The sequence below is a fragment of the Numida meleagris genome, chromosome 2, assembly GCF_002078875.1.
Source record: "Numida meleagris isolate 19003 breed g44 Domestic line chromosome 2, NumMel1.0, whole genome shotgun sequence".
Classification (NCBI taxonomy): Eukaryota; Metazoa; Chordata; class Aves; order Galliformes; family Numididae; genus Numida; species Numida meleagris.
This window is the reverse complement of record NC_034410.1, coordinates 113,424,010-113,442,973: the sequence shown is the minus strand read 5'-3', so window position 1 is coordinate 113,442,973 and position 18,964 is coordinate 113,424,010. Positions and strand designations below refer to the sequence as shown.

Genomic DNA, 18,964 nt, shown 5'->3' with positions numbered 1-18,964 from the left:
GCCAATCCCAGCTCACCGACAACAAGACGCGCCGTGATTGGCGGAGAGGTGCGGGCGGTGCCGCACCAATCGTGTTGCGGCGCGGAGGGATGTGCGGGGTCAGAGCGGGCCCGGTGGTGGTGCGGGAGCGGTGCGGGCTGTGTCCCTGTCCCTTCTTGTGCCCTCCGCGGGTGATGGGGGCCTGAGGTTGTGTTGTGCCGGTCTGGGGACGTCTTGTTCAGCGGTACGAGGTCGGGAGGAGTGCAGGCCGCTTGGGGGGGCGGGGGCGGGAGAAGCTGGGGAGGGAGAGGCGGGCTGGCTGGCTGGCTGGCTGGGAGGGAGGTGCGGTGAGGGGGCCTCAGCCTTTTTTGAGCGGCCACGGGGCTCACGTCAGCCAGGGCTCCTGGTAGTCATGATGTTGTAGGTGGTGGAGATGCTGGGGATTTCAGCGTTGTCCTCGGTTGCGACTGAGGAGACAGGTCTGGGAGGAAAAGAGAGTGGCCTAATGGGGTTGGGTAAAACTAAGCTTTGTGTGTTTTGAGGAGATCAGAAGAAAAACGATAAAGGCTGCTCAGGATGAAGAGAGGTGTAGAAGAGATCTGGTGCTTAAGACACAACTGCATATCAGAGGCTTTTGTTAGCATTAACTCCAGAACTAATTTCATTTTTATGCTTTGAGTAAGTTTTGTTGGCCAGCTATGAATGTACTGAATAATACCGAACTTCATAGAGACTTTTTACCAATTTAGAGTGATCTATTTTGAGAATACAAGGTATTAATTATGGGATGAAGCTGTGATGATCCCCAGCTGATCTCTTTAGGACTCGTGACAGTCAAAGGAAAGAACGTGGAGGGTAATCGCTGACTTCTCATGTTAGCACTTCCTTTCCTGAAGGAAGAACCAGTGACAGAAAAATTTGCTTTTTTTTTTTTTTCAAATGTGAAAATGTCAGAAACTATTGGACGTTTCTACATGTGCATCTACCATCAGTGAGAGAACAATATAATGCTTGAATGGTATTATTTGTTTGGGAGGTGATGGTAAAAGAATGTGACCAGTTACAAATTTAATTTTATTTTTATGTAGGGAGAAAAGGAATACAAATTAACAATATGCCATTAATCATGCTTTTGTGCCTTAAAAAAAAAGTTTCTTAATGTGAGTTTGTGGTGGCAGCACCAGGACCACAGCTAGCATTTAGTAGTTTTGGAAGCATACAGTCAGTCTTTTGAAGCAATCACAGAATGGTTTTGGTTGGAAGGGATCTTACAGATCACCCAGTTTCAACCCCTCTGCTGTGAGCAGGTCTGCCACTCACCAGCTCAGGCTGCCCAGGGCCTCATCCAGCCTGGCCTTGATCACCTCCAGGGATGGGGCATCCACAACTGCTCTGGGCAGCCTATGCCAGTGCCTCACCACCCTCTGAGGGAAGAATTTCTTTCTAACATCTAACCTGAATCCCCATTCTTTTAGTTTAAAGCCATTCCCCCTCAGTCTATCACTATCAAGATGCAGACCTTCTCTTTTGACTAAGTTTATGCTTCTGTGGCCTGTTAAGTAGTTATTCCTCATTAAAACAACTCCGGAATTGGATACTAAAACTAACACGTCTCATTTGAAATTGATATGTTGGCTTGGACTTTGGTTGAAACAAGGTGTGACTTGTTTTTTTTTCTTTACTGAAAGCAAACTAGTCAGAAGTTACAAAAAAACCACAACGCTTCTAAATATTTTTAGCTTTAAATAGATATGGCATTATACTAGTTATTTGGGGAATAGATAAAGATCAAAACATAATATTCGTTATGCTTGATGCTGGGTTAATCTTTTGCTGGCTGATTTGGTTCATTTTTATGTGAAATTTGATTATTGCTAAAGACACTGAAAATTCAGGTTTTGATTTTACATGTTTATACAAAAGGGTGTTTGTAGACTTGCAGTCTGCAAACTGGGTGTGAGAAAACAGTGGCATTTCTGATCATCTTTATCAGTGCTATAAAGATACTTATGTACTTTTGTACATATCCATACATGTACTCCTGTAAAGGCTGACTAGTCTAAAATTATGTAAAGGAAACAAGAGAAAATGTTATTAACCGAACCCTATCTGCTCTCTACAGGGGAAATTTAAGTTTTCAGCTGGAAAGTTCTAAGATCCGTATCCTTATGAATTTTGTTCCTTGAGGTTTTTTTTTGTACTCTTATGCCTGTAACAACTCCATGCGTTTCTGCTCTTGCCTTCTCTCTGCATTAATTGATAGTAAACATTAATACCGCATATTTTTTTCGACAGGTATTTCGTATGCGTGGTGTAGGAAAAAATGAATTCCACTATGAGTGAGGAGCCTGATGCGCTATCTGTAGTTAACCAACTCCGAGATCTGGCTGCTGATCCTTTGAATAGGCGAGCCATTGTTCAGGATCAAGGATGTCTGCCAGGTCTGATTCTGTTTCTGGACCATCCCAGCCCTCCAGTTGTTCATTCAGCTTTATTAGTAAGTATTCTAGAGCTAAGTGTGTATGTCATTAGGACGCTTTGTAGCTTTGTTTCTATGTCTTTAAACAAGTAATGTAAAAGATAAAACCTGTTTTTATGTTAAATCACAATTCATTTTCACTTTTTTAAAATAAGTGCGCAATTCAAAAAATTGTTTAGTAATGTAGCATTATTGCAGGGGAATTCACAGTTGCTGGAAGAGATTAATTTGCTTTGCGTTTTTTCCCTAATACAGCCATTTCACTTTCATTGTGGAGGGAGGTAAGAGCACTTAAATCATTTTCTTTAGGTGAAACCCTGGAGCTTGGTAAATATACACAGTGATTTGACATTCACATAAGAAAAGGATCATGTATTATAGGGCAATTTTGGTTACAGATGATCTCCCGAGGTTATGTAGTCTAATCCCACGGTCAAGCTGAGACAAATTAGAACACAGTGTAGGGTTGTGTCTGCTTAGATGCCCTGCAACCTCTCAGGCACCCTGTTCCAGCATTTGTCCACCCTCATGGGATTTTTTTAAAACAAAAAATCAGAATCTGTTGATGTCTAATCCAACTTTTTCCATGTTCTGTGCATCTCTTCTTGTTCTATGTCATGAACACTAAAGTTCTAATTTCTCATCCTAAATCCAAAAAAGTGCATCTCTTTCATAGAAACAGGACAAATAAAGATGAAGTTTTTCTTAGAAGCCTAATTCAATTCTCCTAATAAGATTTTTAAGTTATTAAAAGCTGTCATACTCTAGTTTCATATTATTTCTTTTTTAAATGTCACTGAATTGTGAACAGAGCTCTGACTTCTACATTAAATTCTACATTATCGTCTGTACCATAATTGTATATCTTTTTTCATTTGTTTTATGTCCTCAGGGAGTATTAGTGGATTTCTTGGAATAACTCCAGTACTCTTCTGGGTACAGGGAATGAGGTCCTATAATCCAGGAGATGTGTGTCCTGCTAATTGGTTTTCAGAATAGCTTTGCCATAGCTTTTGCCAGACTAAATATTCTTCACTGGAAGTCTTCTGAGTTAAGGTTACAGTTCATGGGAATATGTTGCACTGTTTTTCATTCTAGTGTAGGTTCCTTAGGTTATGGAGGGTTTGAATATCTCTCTCTCTTTTCCTTCCTTTGCTTTTTTGGGCTGCATATTCTCACAGCCTGCATGAAATTTAGTAATCGTTCTGTGATCACGTTGCAAAAATTAACCCTACATTAAAAGAACGGAATTTATCGGATCAGTGAGGGCTAATCCAGTTTGCAGTATGATTCCACAAACCCAGATATTACTAAAGTTGTGTGGTAAGGACATCTTGTTGGATGAGAGAAAGCTGTGTTGTTTCATCTGGTGGCAGCCTACAGGTAGAGTGAATTCAGGGGCAGGATTTAAAGGAGACAGCCCCAGGACCTGACTGCAGTCAGAAATGACATGAGCCAGCAGTGTGCGCTGGCAGCCTGGAAGGCCGACTATGTTCTGGGCTGCATTAAAAGAGGAGTGGCCAGCAGGGAGAGGGAGGTGGTGGTCCCCCTCTACTCGGCTCTTGTGAGGCCCCATCTGGAGTACTGCGTCCAGGCCTGGGTCCCCCAGTACAAGAAAGATGCAGAGCTCTTGGAACGAGCTTAGAGGAGGGCCACCGAGATGATCAGAGGGCTGGAGCACCTCTCCTCTGAAGAAAGGTTGGGGGAACTGGGCTTGTTTAGCTTGGAAAAGAGAAGGCTCTGGGGAGACCTCATTATGGCCTTTCAATACTTGAAGGGAGCATATAAACAGGATGGGGAATGATTGTTTATGAGGATGGATAGCGATAGGACAAAGGGGAATGGTTTTAAACTAAGGGGAGATTTAGGTTAGATATTAGGAGGTGGGTGGTGACGCACTGGAACAGGTTGCCCAAGGTGGTTGTGGATGCCAGGTCCCTGGAAGTATTCAAGGCCAGGCTGGATGTGGCTCTGGGCAGCCTGGTCTAGTGGTTGGTGACCCTGCACTCAGCACGGGGGTTGAGACTAGATGATCTTTGAGGTCCTTTTTAACCCAGGCCATTCTATGAAGCAGTTAGCTATGGAAACTAGTGTTGACTGTTCCCCAAACTACTTACGTGCATGACTTCTTGGACCTCATAGGTTCTGTAGCTTTAAATATCTTCACTGACAAATTTTTACTCATCCTTTTTGATATTTTTCCATTCTGAAATGTTTGTTCATTTTGGTTTTGTTTTTCTAGCCATCCGTTCAAAAAGGTGCTTCTATTCAAGTGGAAATCATTAAGTGTAATGATTTTCCATTAAGTTTATACCCAATAAAAGAATGTATGGCACTGACTTTAAGTTACTTATTGTTTCATTCTGTCATTCCCATAGCTGAAATTATAAATAATCAATTTGAGTCACAGTAATTTCCTATTTAACTTTTTGATGTATTGTAGGATCCTTCAGGGATGAATGCTTTTCTCCCCACATCCAGTTTCAGCTCAGTGCTTTCTTCTATCTGATCAAGGAGTGGAATATTTTTTTGCTCTAGTTTAAATCCAAGATTTTCTTTGTATGGAATATTTGTAATGCTATAAGATTTTGAATGTTTTCAATAATAATAATAAAAAAATCCGAAGTAAAGAAGGTAAAACCACTTTTTTTTTCCCCTTAAACTTGGACTAAAATTTTCAAAAATTGGACTCCGAAGTTAAGGAACTGCATCAGTATTTCAGTTGTAATGATAAAAAACAAGTATGGACTTAATTAATATGATGAAATTACTTGTGAGCTTAAAGCTAACGTAGTTGAGTATTTTACTGAACAGAGGCTCCAGCCAAAGTCCATGATAGCGATCTTACACTTCAGTAGACTGCAGTTTGTAAGTATAAATGATATGACTTCTTTGAAGGTGCAGACCTTTGCATCTCTAATGGATTTGGAAAACAAGTAAGAATTCCTTATGCTGAACAGCCAGGTTGTTACTATTATTCTGATAACCTTATCCCTTGCTCTGTTTTAGTGTAAGCTACATTTTTGTGTAAAGAATATGTGAATAAATGGAAAAGAGATTGCCTGTGTTTTGGCCCTTAATTATCTACTTAGAGAAGGGAGGTTTCGTTGTCCAAAAACATTACATCCTTGCTAAATTGCCTAAACAGTACAAATATACGAAACATTTACTACAGTTAGGGTTTCTTTTAATGTGGAAGTTAGTAGTTGAGAACTATCAAACAGATATTTGTAGTTGGAAGTACTTAAGCAAATATACAGCATTTACAGGCTAGAATCACGATGTTGAGCTGCATCAGGAAAAAGCAAATGTCACATTTGGAGTTTGTACCATGTCAGACAAGAGGCAGGCTTCCTCAAAAGGTGATAGGATGATCTTGAACTTTACCTACTATGTGCTGAAGATGGTTTAGAAAGATAGGTAAGTGATTAATTGTCTGTCTCCGAAGGGAGTAAGGAGCATGTTATTTTTAAAGCAGCTAGTGAGCAGCGTAGTTTTTATATGACTTTATTTAAAGAATTAGTTCACTTCTAAATCTTGCTATCACAAAACTAATTTTATAACCCATTGCACTTGTGAATTGCAAGATTTTCTGTGTGTGGTTCTTGTACCTACGTGACTAAAACAGATTAGAGAGCAATGCAAAGCACACTTTTAGAGGTTCCTTCTAAGAAAAGTTTGACAGCATTGAGAATTGAGAGATGTGTTGTGAACAGGATTTGAAATTTCAACTGGAAGAGTATTGCATTAGGAGTAACCATGTAGTTGTTGGCTGGAGTCAGCAATGTGAAGTTCTGCAAAGAGTTTGCCTTGAAAGACAAATAAACAAAGCCTTGGGCAGTATACAAGTGTAACCTAAATTGCAATATGCAGTTTAGATTACAGCAGCGTAAGCAGCTGCCTGCTGCTGCTATATCCTTACTCTTGTGCATAAGTGGAGTGGTGAATTACTTCAACGTTATAGGAAATTTAAACTTTATAAACCTTTTTTGCTCTTAATGTTTCCAGTATTGCAACTAATCTTTAGAAGTTTATAAATGTAGTAGACCTTTGTTTCTGTGGACAGTAGAAACTTGGTGGTGGCGAATCCATAGAACTACTAGAAACACAGCATATAAAGAATTACATTAGATCTTGGAACATAGTGTTGGCTGGAAGGGGCTTCTGGAAGACATTTGCTTCAAATTCCTTTTTGTAGGTCAGCTGTGGATTTGTCTCATTAATTCTCTACATCACCTGTTCCAGGGTTGAACTACCTTCATAGTGGGGGGAAAAAAAGTTTTCTTAATATCTGACCTGAGCTTCTCAAATGGTAGTTTTCCTTCTCCTTGTTATGTTATTTGCTGCTGTAGAGGCTCTGTGAGTTAGTTGTAGAGATTCTCTGTGTATAAAGCCTAAAAACCTAGTCTCTCAACCTTTTCTCATAGATAGGATAGCCCTTGCTTTCTGTGTGTTTGAGAATAAAACGATTCTTTTAATATTTACAGCATGTGGTAATACTTTTTCTCTTACTGAAAGTGGCATTGTAAATGTTTTGTGGATTTACACTGATTTAAAAAAAGATAATGTACTGGAATTATTGCTGATTTGTCCTTTTTATTTTAGGCTCTCCGTTATTTGGCAGAGTGCCGTGCCAACAGAGAAAAGATGAAAAGTGAATTGGGTATGATGCTCAGCTTACAGAATGTAATACAAAAGTAAGTTTATGTTGTTGTATCCAAAGACAGTAAAAATACAACATTCTGTTGCAAAGTAAAATTTCAACTATGATTTTGTTTAGTGAATCTTTAATATTGCATTCTTCCTTGTCGAAGCTGAGGTTGCAAACAATTAATGCTCTTTGTTTTGTAGTATGACAAAGTAATTGGAACATAGAGTAGAATAAATAATACTTTGAAAGTCGTTTGCCAAACAACAAATTTCTGGCCCTTATTACGAGTAGGTAATTTTGTCTCTTCCCTTTTGGTTCTTTTGTAACCCTTCTCATCATTTTATAAGGGTTTCTTGCCCTAGTGTGTTTAATGGAAATGATTGGGATCTGTGATGTTTTTCTTTGATTCCTACTTTTAGGAGAGCAAAGGGTGTATGCAATGTATTTGTCTTGACATGTTTTAGAAAGTTTATTTCTACAGTTTTGTGTTCAGGAAACACGTTGCTGATGGAGTAGAAGTTAGTGAGGTTTAAATGATGGATTTTCATAATAGGGTACGTAAAAGGAATGGAATTAAATCTTACACTGTTGACATTTTCAAAGGACAAGAGTAATTAAGTTAAAATATACAGGAGTCTCTGCTTGCTACTTTATAGTAACAGTAAAACTGGAATGTGTAGGTAGCATTAGAAGCATTTGTTGCAGACCAATTTGCCTTTAGTGTAGATTAGTTGTCTGTTTAGAGCAGTTTCTTAGCATCTTATGTAATCCACAAGAAGATGGTGAAAGGGGAATAGTATTTGTTATCAGCTTCTGTAGCTTACATAATAGTACTGAGGAAACAGTCTTAATTAAAATTTTGTTTAAGTAATTTTATGGAAATTTCTTAGGCATCATTTATTCTGTGTTTCAACGTCAAGCCTACAGAGGTTGGAAGGAAGGACAGGTAGCTCAGGAGCAACACAGAAGAACTGTCTGGGCAACCAGGGACTGGACTAATAAAGCTAAGGTCCTGATAGAATTAAATCTGGCCAGGACATCAGTGCCAGTAAGAGAAGCTTCTGTAAGTATGCTAGTGGTAAAAGGAGAACTAGGGAAAATGTGGTTTCTCTGGCAGGAAATGGGATACTTGGTTATCAGGGATATAGAAAAGGCTGGGATTCTGAATGGCTTTTTTGCCTCTTTCTTAACCAACAAGTGCTCTCTAGCCACACTGCACAAGTTGCACAATGCAAAGGCAGGGTGTGAGAGAATTAAGAGCTACCCATTGAAGAAGATCAATTTTTGGGGTGATCTAAGGTGCACAAATCCCCAGAACCAGGTGAGATGCATCTGCGAGTCCTGAGCGAACTTTCAGATGAAGCTGCTAACCCCACTATACATCGTATTTAAGAAGTAGTAACAGTCTGTTGAAGTTCCCACTGACTGAAAAGGGGAAAAATAACCCTCATTTTTATAAAAAGAGAAAAGGAAGACTTGGGGAACTACAGACCACTCACGATCATGGAGCAAATTATCCAGGTAACTACAGTATGTGGAAAACAAAGAAGTGGTTAATAACAGCCAGTGTGGCTTCACAAATGGTGCCTGACAAATCTGGTGGACTTTTACAGTGGTAATACAGCGTTGGGTGATAAGAGTAAAGCATCTGATGTCTTCTGCCTGGACCCGTGCAAAGCATTCTGACACTGTCTCACATGAAGTCCTTGTTTCCCAATTAGGGAGACATGGATTTGATGAATGGACCTCTTGGTGGATATTTGGCTGGTTAGTCATGCTCAAAGAGTTGCAGTCAGTGGTTCAGTGTCCAGGTGGAGCCCAGTGGCAAGTGGCATTCCTCACGGGTTGGTGCTGGGACCTGTATTATTTAACACCTTTGTAAGTGATGTGGGCAGTGGGATTGAGTGTGCCCTCAGCAAGTTTACCAACCAACACCAAGGTGCATGGTACGGTTGATGTGCTGGAGGGAAGGAGTGCTGTCCAGAGGCACCTTGACAGGCTCAAGAGGTGGGCCTGTGTGAGCAATGTGCGGTTCAACAAGGCCAGGTGCAAGGTGCTGCACCTCGGTTGGGGCAAGCCCAAATAAAATACAGGCTGGGTGGAGAATGTATTAAGAGCAGCCCTGAGGACAAGGGTTTGGGATTATTGGTTGATGAGAAGCTCAACTTGAAGAGGCAATTTGTACCTGCAGCCCCAAAAGCAAACCATATCCTGAGCCACATCAAAAGAAGTGTGACCAGCAGGGCAAGGGAGGTGATTCTCCTTCCCTGCTTCGCTGTTGTGAGACCCCACCTGCAGTACTGCATTCAGCTCTGGGACCCCAAGCATAAGGAGGACATGGACCTGCTGGAATGAGTCTGGAGGAGGTCACAAGGATGACCAGATTGCTGAAACACCTCTCCTATGAAGATAGGCTAAGGGAGCTAGGCTTGTTCAGCCTGGAGACAAGGAGTCTGGGGAGAGCTTGTATCAGCCTTCCGGTACCTAGAAGAGGAATGATGGCGAGAGACTCTCTGTCAGGGAGTGTGGTAACAGAACATGGAGTAGGGACTTTAATCTGAAGGAGGGTAGATTTAGATTAGATATAAGGAAGAAGTTCTTTACTGTGAACATAGTGAGGCACTGGAGCAGGCTGCTGCCCAGAGAAGCTGTGTTCAAGGCCTGGCTAGACAGGGCTTTGGGCGACATGATCTAATGGGGGATTTCCCTGCTCATGGCGGAGTTTCCAACCACGGAGTTGGAACTACCTGATATGTAAGATCCACTCTAATCCAAACCATTCTGTGATACAGGGACAAAAAGAGTACAAAGTTCAGAAACTTGCAGAAGAGGAGAGAAAAGTCAGTTAAAAACTGGGAATCTTGTAGCTTCATTTTTTTCTAGAAAGCTCTTTGGCAAAAGTAAGAACATACATTTGACTCATGTGCTTGTAACATTTGGAATGTGTGATATGATGAAAATTTAAATATGTAGCATCTTCAAACACAAGACTTTGTCATGTGCTTGTCAGGATTTTAGGCTGTAATGTTGACAAGAAATGCTGAAGCTAAGTTTTGTTTTGCCCGGAGAAATATGGAGAAAGATGGTAAAAACTGCTGAGAAGCTAGCTTCGTGTCACAAAAAAAAAAAAAGCCTTTGTGTTTTTTTTTTCTCTGTTAGAAAGTCTGTAGGGTAGACAGCAAGGTCTTCTTCGGTTTTTCTCTACAAAATGGAGAGTCTGTCTTCTAATGTGATGCCAGTTTGCCAGATCTTTGCCAGATGTTGTTGTCCTTTGAACTGAAACTAAACATTAATAAATGCAATAACAAATGCTTTGGTCTTAGTGACTTCATTCTGTTCATTCCAGTGTGCTTTCCAAATCTGCATATCTAACTCATCACTCTAATCCATAACTTAATTTGGATTTTGGAGGATTTTTTGTGATGTCTTCCAGAGCAGAACTTGTAGCCCCTGGCTCTTTTCTCTTGACAGGTTAAATGCATCCTGTGGTGTGAATTGTGCCTTTTTATCAAGGATTTTATAACTGTCACCATTTACTTTCTTTGATTTCTCTTACGTGAACAGTATTGACTGGCTTTCCCTGTTCAGTGCTGAACTGTGATAAACCGTATTCCATCGCTGATGGTGTTAATACTTCCCAAGCACTGAGGTGTAGCTCACTTGCACGAAGAGGCAGGTTGACAACTATTCAGTTTGCACCCCTTAGGCTTAGTGCAGTTCGGCACTGACCTAATGAACACTGAGCTTAGGATGTCAAGAGTTCTAGAATTCCAGTTCTCTTCTGTTTTCTGTTATGCTCACCCTGAAATTTGAGGGCTTCTCTCATCATTTAAGTGATACGGACAGCCAATGGAAGAAAAATGTATTGCTTATTTGAACTCTTTATCCTGTGCATAAAGTACTGTTTCCTTCGAAAGACTACCTATGATGAACATTGGAATTGAGTGCCCCCTTTTTATCTGATAAGTACTATCTGTAGTGCAATAGAAAATGGACAGGAGATATTTGTATGAGAGGCATCCAAGTTTAACTGTAATTCTTTGAGGTACCATCAGTTCTCATTTCACTGGCTTAGCAGTCCCCTCGTATCCTCTGATCAGCTTTTTGATACTCGTTTACTATAAATGTTACAGCTCAATTGTGAACATAGTTTTGTTTCTTAAAATGAACAGTCAGCTGACTCCATCTCGCATAAGGACTAAAGGATAAGTTTTAGGTTCGCAGTCAATGACAATGATTTTTCAAAGTGTATGAATACTAGTTTTTGTGAACAGAAGAATAACAGATTTTCGGTTTAGAGACTGGAGCTTAAAGGCTGTAGAGCAGCAATATGAAATGTCAGCTCTGAGGAGTACAGAATAAAAATTTGAAGGGAGTGATATATATTTAGGATGCTTTTTCAAACTAAACTTGATCTGCAACTAGTGTGACTCTGAGATACTTCATATGAAAGGCTTTATAAACCTCTGTGTTTTCTAGGACATGAGAAGCTGTTCAAGTTTCACAGAACACTTGAAGACACTCTTTGAATATTAAAAAATCTCTTTCCTTCCATACTTGCTGCTGTGTGTTTTATCAGGAAAGATTTCTTCTTTGTACGCCCAGCTCTGCTTAGTTTTAGCTGAAGTTTGATGCGTCTTTTCTTTTGAGTTATGCAGTTTAGGGTAAGAAGTGTGCTGGAGAGAAATCAGGCCTTTAAAACCCTTACCTAGAGGATTCCAAATGTCTTTTTTTTAATTGTTTGGTTATTATCAAAAATGTTTCTACTGAATTTGATTGAGAACTTGTAAGTGTATGTATACAGGCATTTGTGTAAATAAATAAAGAGAGAAGAGATGGAAATTAATTGAAGAACTGTGTTTTGTTGCATTCTAGTAGTCATCAGCAGTTGTTTAATATTGAAAACTGGTTTGGTTGCTGGCTTTATGAATTGTATGGAGTACTTAATCTGTCCGTATGGACTTTATAAAATGTTATTAGCAGCTTCTAGAATTAAAATTAATTAGGATTTATAGCCTACAAGGAAATATACTAATTTGTGTTCAGAGTGAAAGTGACTTTTCATGGACAGTAAAGGTCAAAGTTTATGATTTTTCATGATCTTTATTAGGAGGAGCATAATGGAACATAAATGTAACTAACATGTATTTAAAAAAAAAAAAACAAAAAAAAACAATGAGTCAGTATACTGAATAGCTCTTGTTATGGAATAGGAAATTACTGAGAGTAAAATTCCAATTACTTAGCTAAAAGAGCTTTTCAAGATAGTCTTCCTTTGCCAGGGTGTCAGATTTAACAAGCTGAACTGAATCCAGTGCATTAATCAGCTCTTTCAATTTATTACTTGCCTAAGAAGATTAGGGCAATTAATATGTGCTTAATTAGAGTCCCTTGCAGATATGGTAAAATACATGCAGTCTATAATTGCTGACTTCTTACTCAATTTTAATTCTTGGTTGTCTTAATTACCTATACTTTTTGAAAATTTAATTATTCGTTGAAACCAGCCAAGTTTAAATTTACGATGTCTGACAAAATAATAAAAAAACACACATCAGAACAGAGTAGTATTTGCTGAAATGAAAACAGTAGGAATGTAGTATCACAATGGCTTTACCATCGTTGTTGTATGACATACTTCTTTGTCTCCTTTGTGAGAAAGGATGAATGGCTGGGGGAGGACAGGGCAAAGGCCATGTATTAATTAACAAGAAAGCAAATTACATCTTTAAAGAGATATGTTGTGGTGGAGGGGAGGTTACCGTATCGTAACTGGCCACAGGATAATATTTTGTGTGAAAATACAGCTAAAAAATTCTGACAGCTTTTCACATTTACTACATTTATGAATTTATGCTACTGATTGGAGTATTTAAATTCTGGTGTGAAAATGAGAAAGACAGAGCTCTTTATAGATTGTAGAGATTTTAATTTTCTGTATGTGAATTGGTAGTTTTATAATTCTTGGTATTTATTGTGTGGTTTTTTTTTTTTTTGTATGTTTGTTTAACATCAAAATGGGGAAATGACTGAGGATTGGGTAATGGGAAGCTTGGTTCTGTTGCATGATTGTTTTTGAATTGTACCATACTTCCAATTCTGAGAAGCTGTATTCTCTCTGAAAATCATAGTTATCACGTGTCTTAAATATTCCTTGAGCAGAAGGTTACAAAAATTTTGTTTCCAGAAATTAATTTACATTGCTTCACTTGGATGTCTTTCTTTTCCACACTTCCTTTCCTGGCCTGGAAGATGCTCTATTCCATTTTCTTTCCTCATCTTTCCTTTCCTGTTATCTTTCCAAGCATATTTGCTTTACCTGCTCTGTTATATTTTGTCTATTAGGAGTTAAGTGCTTCTAGAAAATTACATCCTTGGTTGTCGGTGCATCTCTTTGGGCTGTGGGGTTCCAGTCTATTCAGTGCTGTAACAATGTGCTTGTTAATAATAGATGGTCACAGCAGGAGGACATCTGCAGGCTGCTTCATTCAGCCTTGTTAAGCAAAGTGGCTAAATATCCCACTCCTCTGCGTCTAAGTTTCTTTAAGGAATGTTTTTATTACATATTTTATAAATCTTAACTTTCAGAAGTGGTTTGTTTTTATTTTTGGAAAAGCATCTTGTGTCAAAAAAAAAAAAGCCTCCGCGTAGTGAAGTATTAGGGATTATAAGCAAAATCAATATGTCCTCTATAAATACACCATTGTACTTGTTCTAAGTGGCTGAATACTATTTTATCTGCTAAAAGACTTCCTGGTATTTGGAGACTATATATAGGAGGGAGTGGAGGGATCAGGGAGCAGATGGGTTCAATGTCATAAGCTACCAACATCACTAAGGCATATGTGTTATTATATATATATAGTCAAGATTTTTGCTCTTTTTGCTTATGAGTCGTTGCAAACTATTAAGAGTTCAGTAACTGTTTTTAAAATGTTTTTTAAATATTTTTGCATTCTTGTAATGTATTTCCTGTTATGAAAGGCATAGGAGGTCATGAAATCAACACAGATTCAGGGGTGCAAACGATAACAAATAAAACACAAAAAGCATTAGGTAATGAAATGATGTAGCATCCAAAAACTTGGACTTCAGTTGTGGTGTAATGGACTCGCTGGGAAAATCTTAATTATTTTTGTGGGATTAAGAAAATACGGTGTAGAAGCTCAATTAGTTGAATGTCATTTGTAAGAACAATCCAAGACTTGATTGCCAGTGGTTCAGATGCTAGTCTTTTAAATATCGAAGTATTACTGTAGATTTGTATTTTTCAGGGATTAATGGAAGTTGGCAGTTAAAAACCTGCTTTCAACCTTCATTCTGAGGGGTGCAGTTTGAGGGGAAGGTGTGTTAGTTTTGTTTTTTGGAGTATGTGTGTGTGTGTGTGGAGTTGGTCACTGAGAAAAATCTGAACGCATGACCAATGTAAGGATCTGTACTTTGTGCCCTATAATATGTGGTGGACTTTTTTACTTTTAATATTGTTTCTTTCATCTTGGAACTTGTCTGTAGTCAAAGAGGTATTTTCAAGTCTTCATTTATTCTGTGCAACTCGTTTGCTTACTGAGCTCTTCACTCTGTCTGCTCTGGCCATTTAAGTGGTTGTCAGCCCTGAAATTCAGCTTTTTATGTGTTTGCATTTGTTTCATTCATGTGTTACTTTTCTGTAATTACTATTAAATATTCCTAACTCAGTTTGGTCTTACTTTCTGCTCCCCAAACTACCATATTACTACCATATAACCTTCCACTTGATATCCGGCATGTGCATCATGGCTGTTGGTTGCATTGCTTTTCATCATTTGGTCTCTGTCTCAGGAACCATGGCAGAGTATTTATTTTTTGTAAGAGTGGGCAACAATCATAATTACTTTCAGTGCTTTTTTACATAGAAGTGAAGAAATGAGTTGGGAAGTTTGAAAATGATCTAGTAGTTTTTCATTATGGGCAAGTGATACTGTGAAGAATATTGCAGAATGAAAGAGAACTCTGAAACTGCAAAAAATGTGTAAAATATAAAATACTTAAAAGGTTTTAAATACATTTCTGCTCAAAATCTCAGCCAATTTCTTCCTTACTTAGAAACTGTCTGGAGCATGAAGTTAACTATTTGACAAATTAGTGTGAGCTTAAGGTGTTTTTTAACTCCTATTTTTTCTGCAGACTTTGTGTTTAAACAAATAATGGTCTCTCGAAGCACTATGGTTTTGAATATTAAAAAATGAAATTATTTACAGTCTTGGAAGAGTCCTGATGTACTAAACAATAGAATCTGAATTTATATTTGAAAGTTGTGTACTGTATGGCAAGAAAAAAAAATTACTATTGTGCTGAATTTAAGTGCATCAAAACTTGCTTGATGTGGCGTGCCAAAAGGAAAGCATTCTGTTTCTTTGTGGTGGGATGCAGTACTGAAGTGGGAGGAAAAAGATTTTATGTGGATTGGCAGAAGAGACAGGAATAGTGGCAACTCAGGGTGCCTTTAACACTCAATAAACCTTGTAGTCAGCTGATGTCGAAGTATTTTAGAAATAGTGACCTTCACTGGTTACTATTGAGTTTACAAGAAAAAGTGCTGAGGTAGGTTCTTCAATGATACGCTGACTTTTTCTGACAGCTCACTAAAATAAAGAGCAAAGGAAGCTTAAGGTGCTTTGAAATGAAAATAGCAAAGGGTGTTGTGAAGTATTTAATACTGCAGGTGTGGGTTGACAGTACTGTAGTCTAGAGCCATTTATCTGTGAAATGTGAGGAGGCAGATACTTAGTTCTGCGAGGTTTCTCATCTTTCCTTGCCAGTGTCAAATGTCTGCTTTTGGATTACAGTACGCAGATGATGCTTGTCCCTGGCTTTTTACCTTCATGCAAAGGGTCTCTACAAAAAAAAAAAGAAGAGTGCTGTCCTTTTGGGTAGCATTGAAGCTGCTAGTAATACTGGCTTGCTTTGTAAAGCAAAAAAAAAACCAAACAACAACCCCACAATCAATTGCAAACAAGTAGTTCAAGAAAAAAACGATACGTCTAAATTAGTCATTGCTTTTAAAGTTACCTACTTCGTGTCTCTGCTGAATAGGTAAATATTAACTATATTGGCAAATACATCAAGAACAGAGCTTCTGTATGAATAAGCCCATCCAAATCTAATTTCTGGATGATCTTGTAGGTCTTTTCCAACCTTAGTGATTCTGTGATTCTAATTTTTTCCTCCTCTATAGGTTGGTGCTGTAATTTAACGCTTGTTGTTTACGCAGCTTATGTTTAAGGAAACCTAAGTTTGCAACCTTTTTTTCTTTCACTTTGTCCAGAAAATTTCAGGGCAATAAACAGATGAAGCGTGGCACTCAAACACTGAACTGTGTTTGAAGGTTCATAAGGATTTTCCATATAATCATAGAATCATAGAATTAGCTAGGTTGGAAAAGACCTACAAGATCACCTAGTCCAACCATCCACCTACCAACAATAACCCCACTAAACCATGTCTCTCAACGCTATATCTAAACGTTTCTTGAAAACGTTTAATAATGATGTACTATCATTGTGTATTATTATTACGTGACAAACTTAATGGCATTAGAGTACTTGCTAATACAACAAGTGACGTTTAGCTACCTTCATTTTCCTAAAATCTTATGGACAGAGCCTAAATTAATTACTACCAATACTCCTGCCTGATTGCTACAGCATTATTATTGGGAAGGATTACCTTTGTAATTCCAGCATTTGATATCTTGCACCGGAAAGGACCAAAGAGCAATTTCACCCATAAGATTTTTTTTGACGTCAGTGCAATTTGCCGAAGCCGTGTAATGAACATGATTTGTCATATAAGGCCATTAAATAATTACTGTTCATTAGCAGGCAAGATGTTAAGACTAGCTACTGTGAAATTTGAAGTGGAGTTTGTGTCTGTTACACAGACTCTTGTCTAGCAAATGCTACTCTGAAGCCTTTTGAGTTTAGTTGAGTAACAGGCCTTGGTTTTTTCTTTTTTTTTTTTTTTTTTTGTGATGGAGAATATGTCCATATGGTAGAAAGCAAGCTGTGGAAGATCAAAAGTTGATCTCCATTTAGCATATAAATAGCAAGAGTTAAACAAAATTGGATGAATAGATGGGTTAAGCATATGGCATATGTTCAAGTCTGTTATCCCATTCTTGAAATTTTGTTCTCTTCTTGTGATCAGAGGACAATAGAATAAATCAAGGGAACAATCTAAGCACTAGGTAATTATTCTGTTTGCTAGATGTTTAAGATTATATTGCGGTCACTGACTTCACAGTAGCTTATGAATTGTACTGTGATTTTACTCAGATTTGCAACTTGTGTTTAATACAGTGTAGTTTAGGTGTTTTTTTTTTTTCTTAATAGTCTTGAGACCATCACGGTATTTCAGTGAGGTTTCTCTGAATTTCTAAGATCAGACTTAAGCTGAGCTGGAAGTGGCACTGGGAAATTCAATCTTCATTCCTAACATCGGTGAAGTATCTCTTGTTTTTAGAACAAAATCAACTTGAGGACATCTGGTTTCCTTCTTTGGTTCCAACCTTCTCCCAGCTTAATATCTTGTGGTCAAATTGTCAAGACCAGTAGTGCAAGTAGAGACTGGAAGACTAGCATCTTGCAGGTCTGGAGAACACTCTAGGAAAGTCTGTCTGTCCCTGCCTCGTTTACATTGTGTGCCAGCCTTGGAGTAAATAAAGGTGATGTATAGCTAGCACTTGGCTGATACCATTAGGGTGCTGTCACACACACAACTGCACTCAGACATTGAGCAGTCCAGCAACTTGATTTCTGGATTTAGAGGTTTGTAGTGCTGCAGCTCAGAGTGTCACTTCAGACATCCCAGTCCTGTAGACTCTATTGTTTTCCCTATGCATTGATTTCTGATCATTAACCTACTGCTATGCTGATATGTTGCTTTCAGATATGTAAGCATCCTGCTGTCCACGCGCTTGAGAATTTTGACTTATTTTAAAGAAAGTGGGTGGTGATCCTTCTTGACAACAGCTTTATAATGTTATCTGGTCTTTACTATTTGTTTTGAGGCTAGAGGAAGCTGAACAAGTGATGTACAGTAAGGGATAGCATGGTGCTAGCACCTTCCTGGGACTGTGTGAAAGTGTATGCTGAAGTAGTACTCCTTTTTGGGTTGCTTTCAAATGCCTTGCCTGCTGCCTGGAATGAGTCAGGAGAGTGGCCATATGCTTGTGAGACCAACATATCATGGGATGCACAAAAAGCACACAAGAAAGAGCAACGTTCTTCGAGATAAGAAAGAATCCTGCCCTGGCACTGGAGCAGAACAGCCCGAAAAAAACAGCCAGATCAGATAACTGTCTTGAAACAGATTGCTTTTTCTCTAATACCATGCTCCTTCTTTAGGCTTGTCATTCATGCTCAAGTTTTCATCAAAACTGTGTCAATCACTGTGTCTCACTTCTAGAATCAAGGATTAGTGTTTTTTTTCTATCTCACAGAATATAGCAATTCTTTGCAATTTACTACTCCTTTAGGTAGCGACAGTTTCAGCCTTTGAATATAAGGAGAATGAACTCTGAGAGAAATTGGTCACCTGGAAATAAAATATATCAGTAGTCTTAAGGGCATAATACAATTGCATTTGCCCAATAAATTTGGAAAGAATTCATGCCAATTCATTAAGTTCTGGCTTGCGCGCTTTTTTTTTTCCATACAGGATACCACATTTACTACAATGAATGATATTTATTATAGAAATAAAATCTTGGAGTTGTTTTCACCTTCAATTCATGTTAGATGTCTGTGAGTAGGTAACTTAGTGTGGCATTCAGTTGAACTTTCTAAAGGTTTTCACAGAATCATGGAACAGATGAA

The 18,964-nt window shown here is 38.5% G+C and overlaps 1 protein-coding gene across 3 annotated transcripts in view; it reads left to right on the top strand.

Annotated features, from left to right (window-relative positions):
* Positions 1 to 18,964, top strand: part of ARMC1 (armadillo repeat containing 1) — a 32,225-nt gene that overhangs the window by 858 nt on the left and 12,403 nt on the right. Inside the window, exons 1-3 of one of the 3 annotated variants that reach the window (XM_021386759.1) lie at positions 56 to 230; positions 2,275 to 2,476; positions 7,064 to 7,155. In XM_021386759.1, coding sequence (XP_021242434.1) covers positions 2,303 to 2,476; positions 7,064 to 7,155 — 266 coding nt within the window. In that variant the 5' untranslated portion in view covers positions 56 to 230; positions 2,275 to 2,302. Of the gene's footprint in view, positions 1 to 55; positions 231 to 2,274; positions 2,477 to 7,063; positions 7,156 to 18,964 lie in introns of those variants that run through there. The other 2 variants (XM_021386758.1, XM_021386761.1) reach the window with 2 other exon arrangements.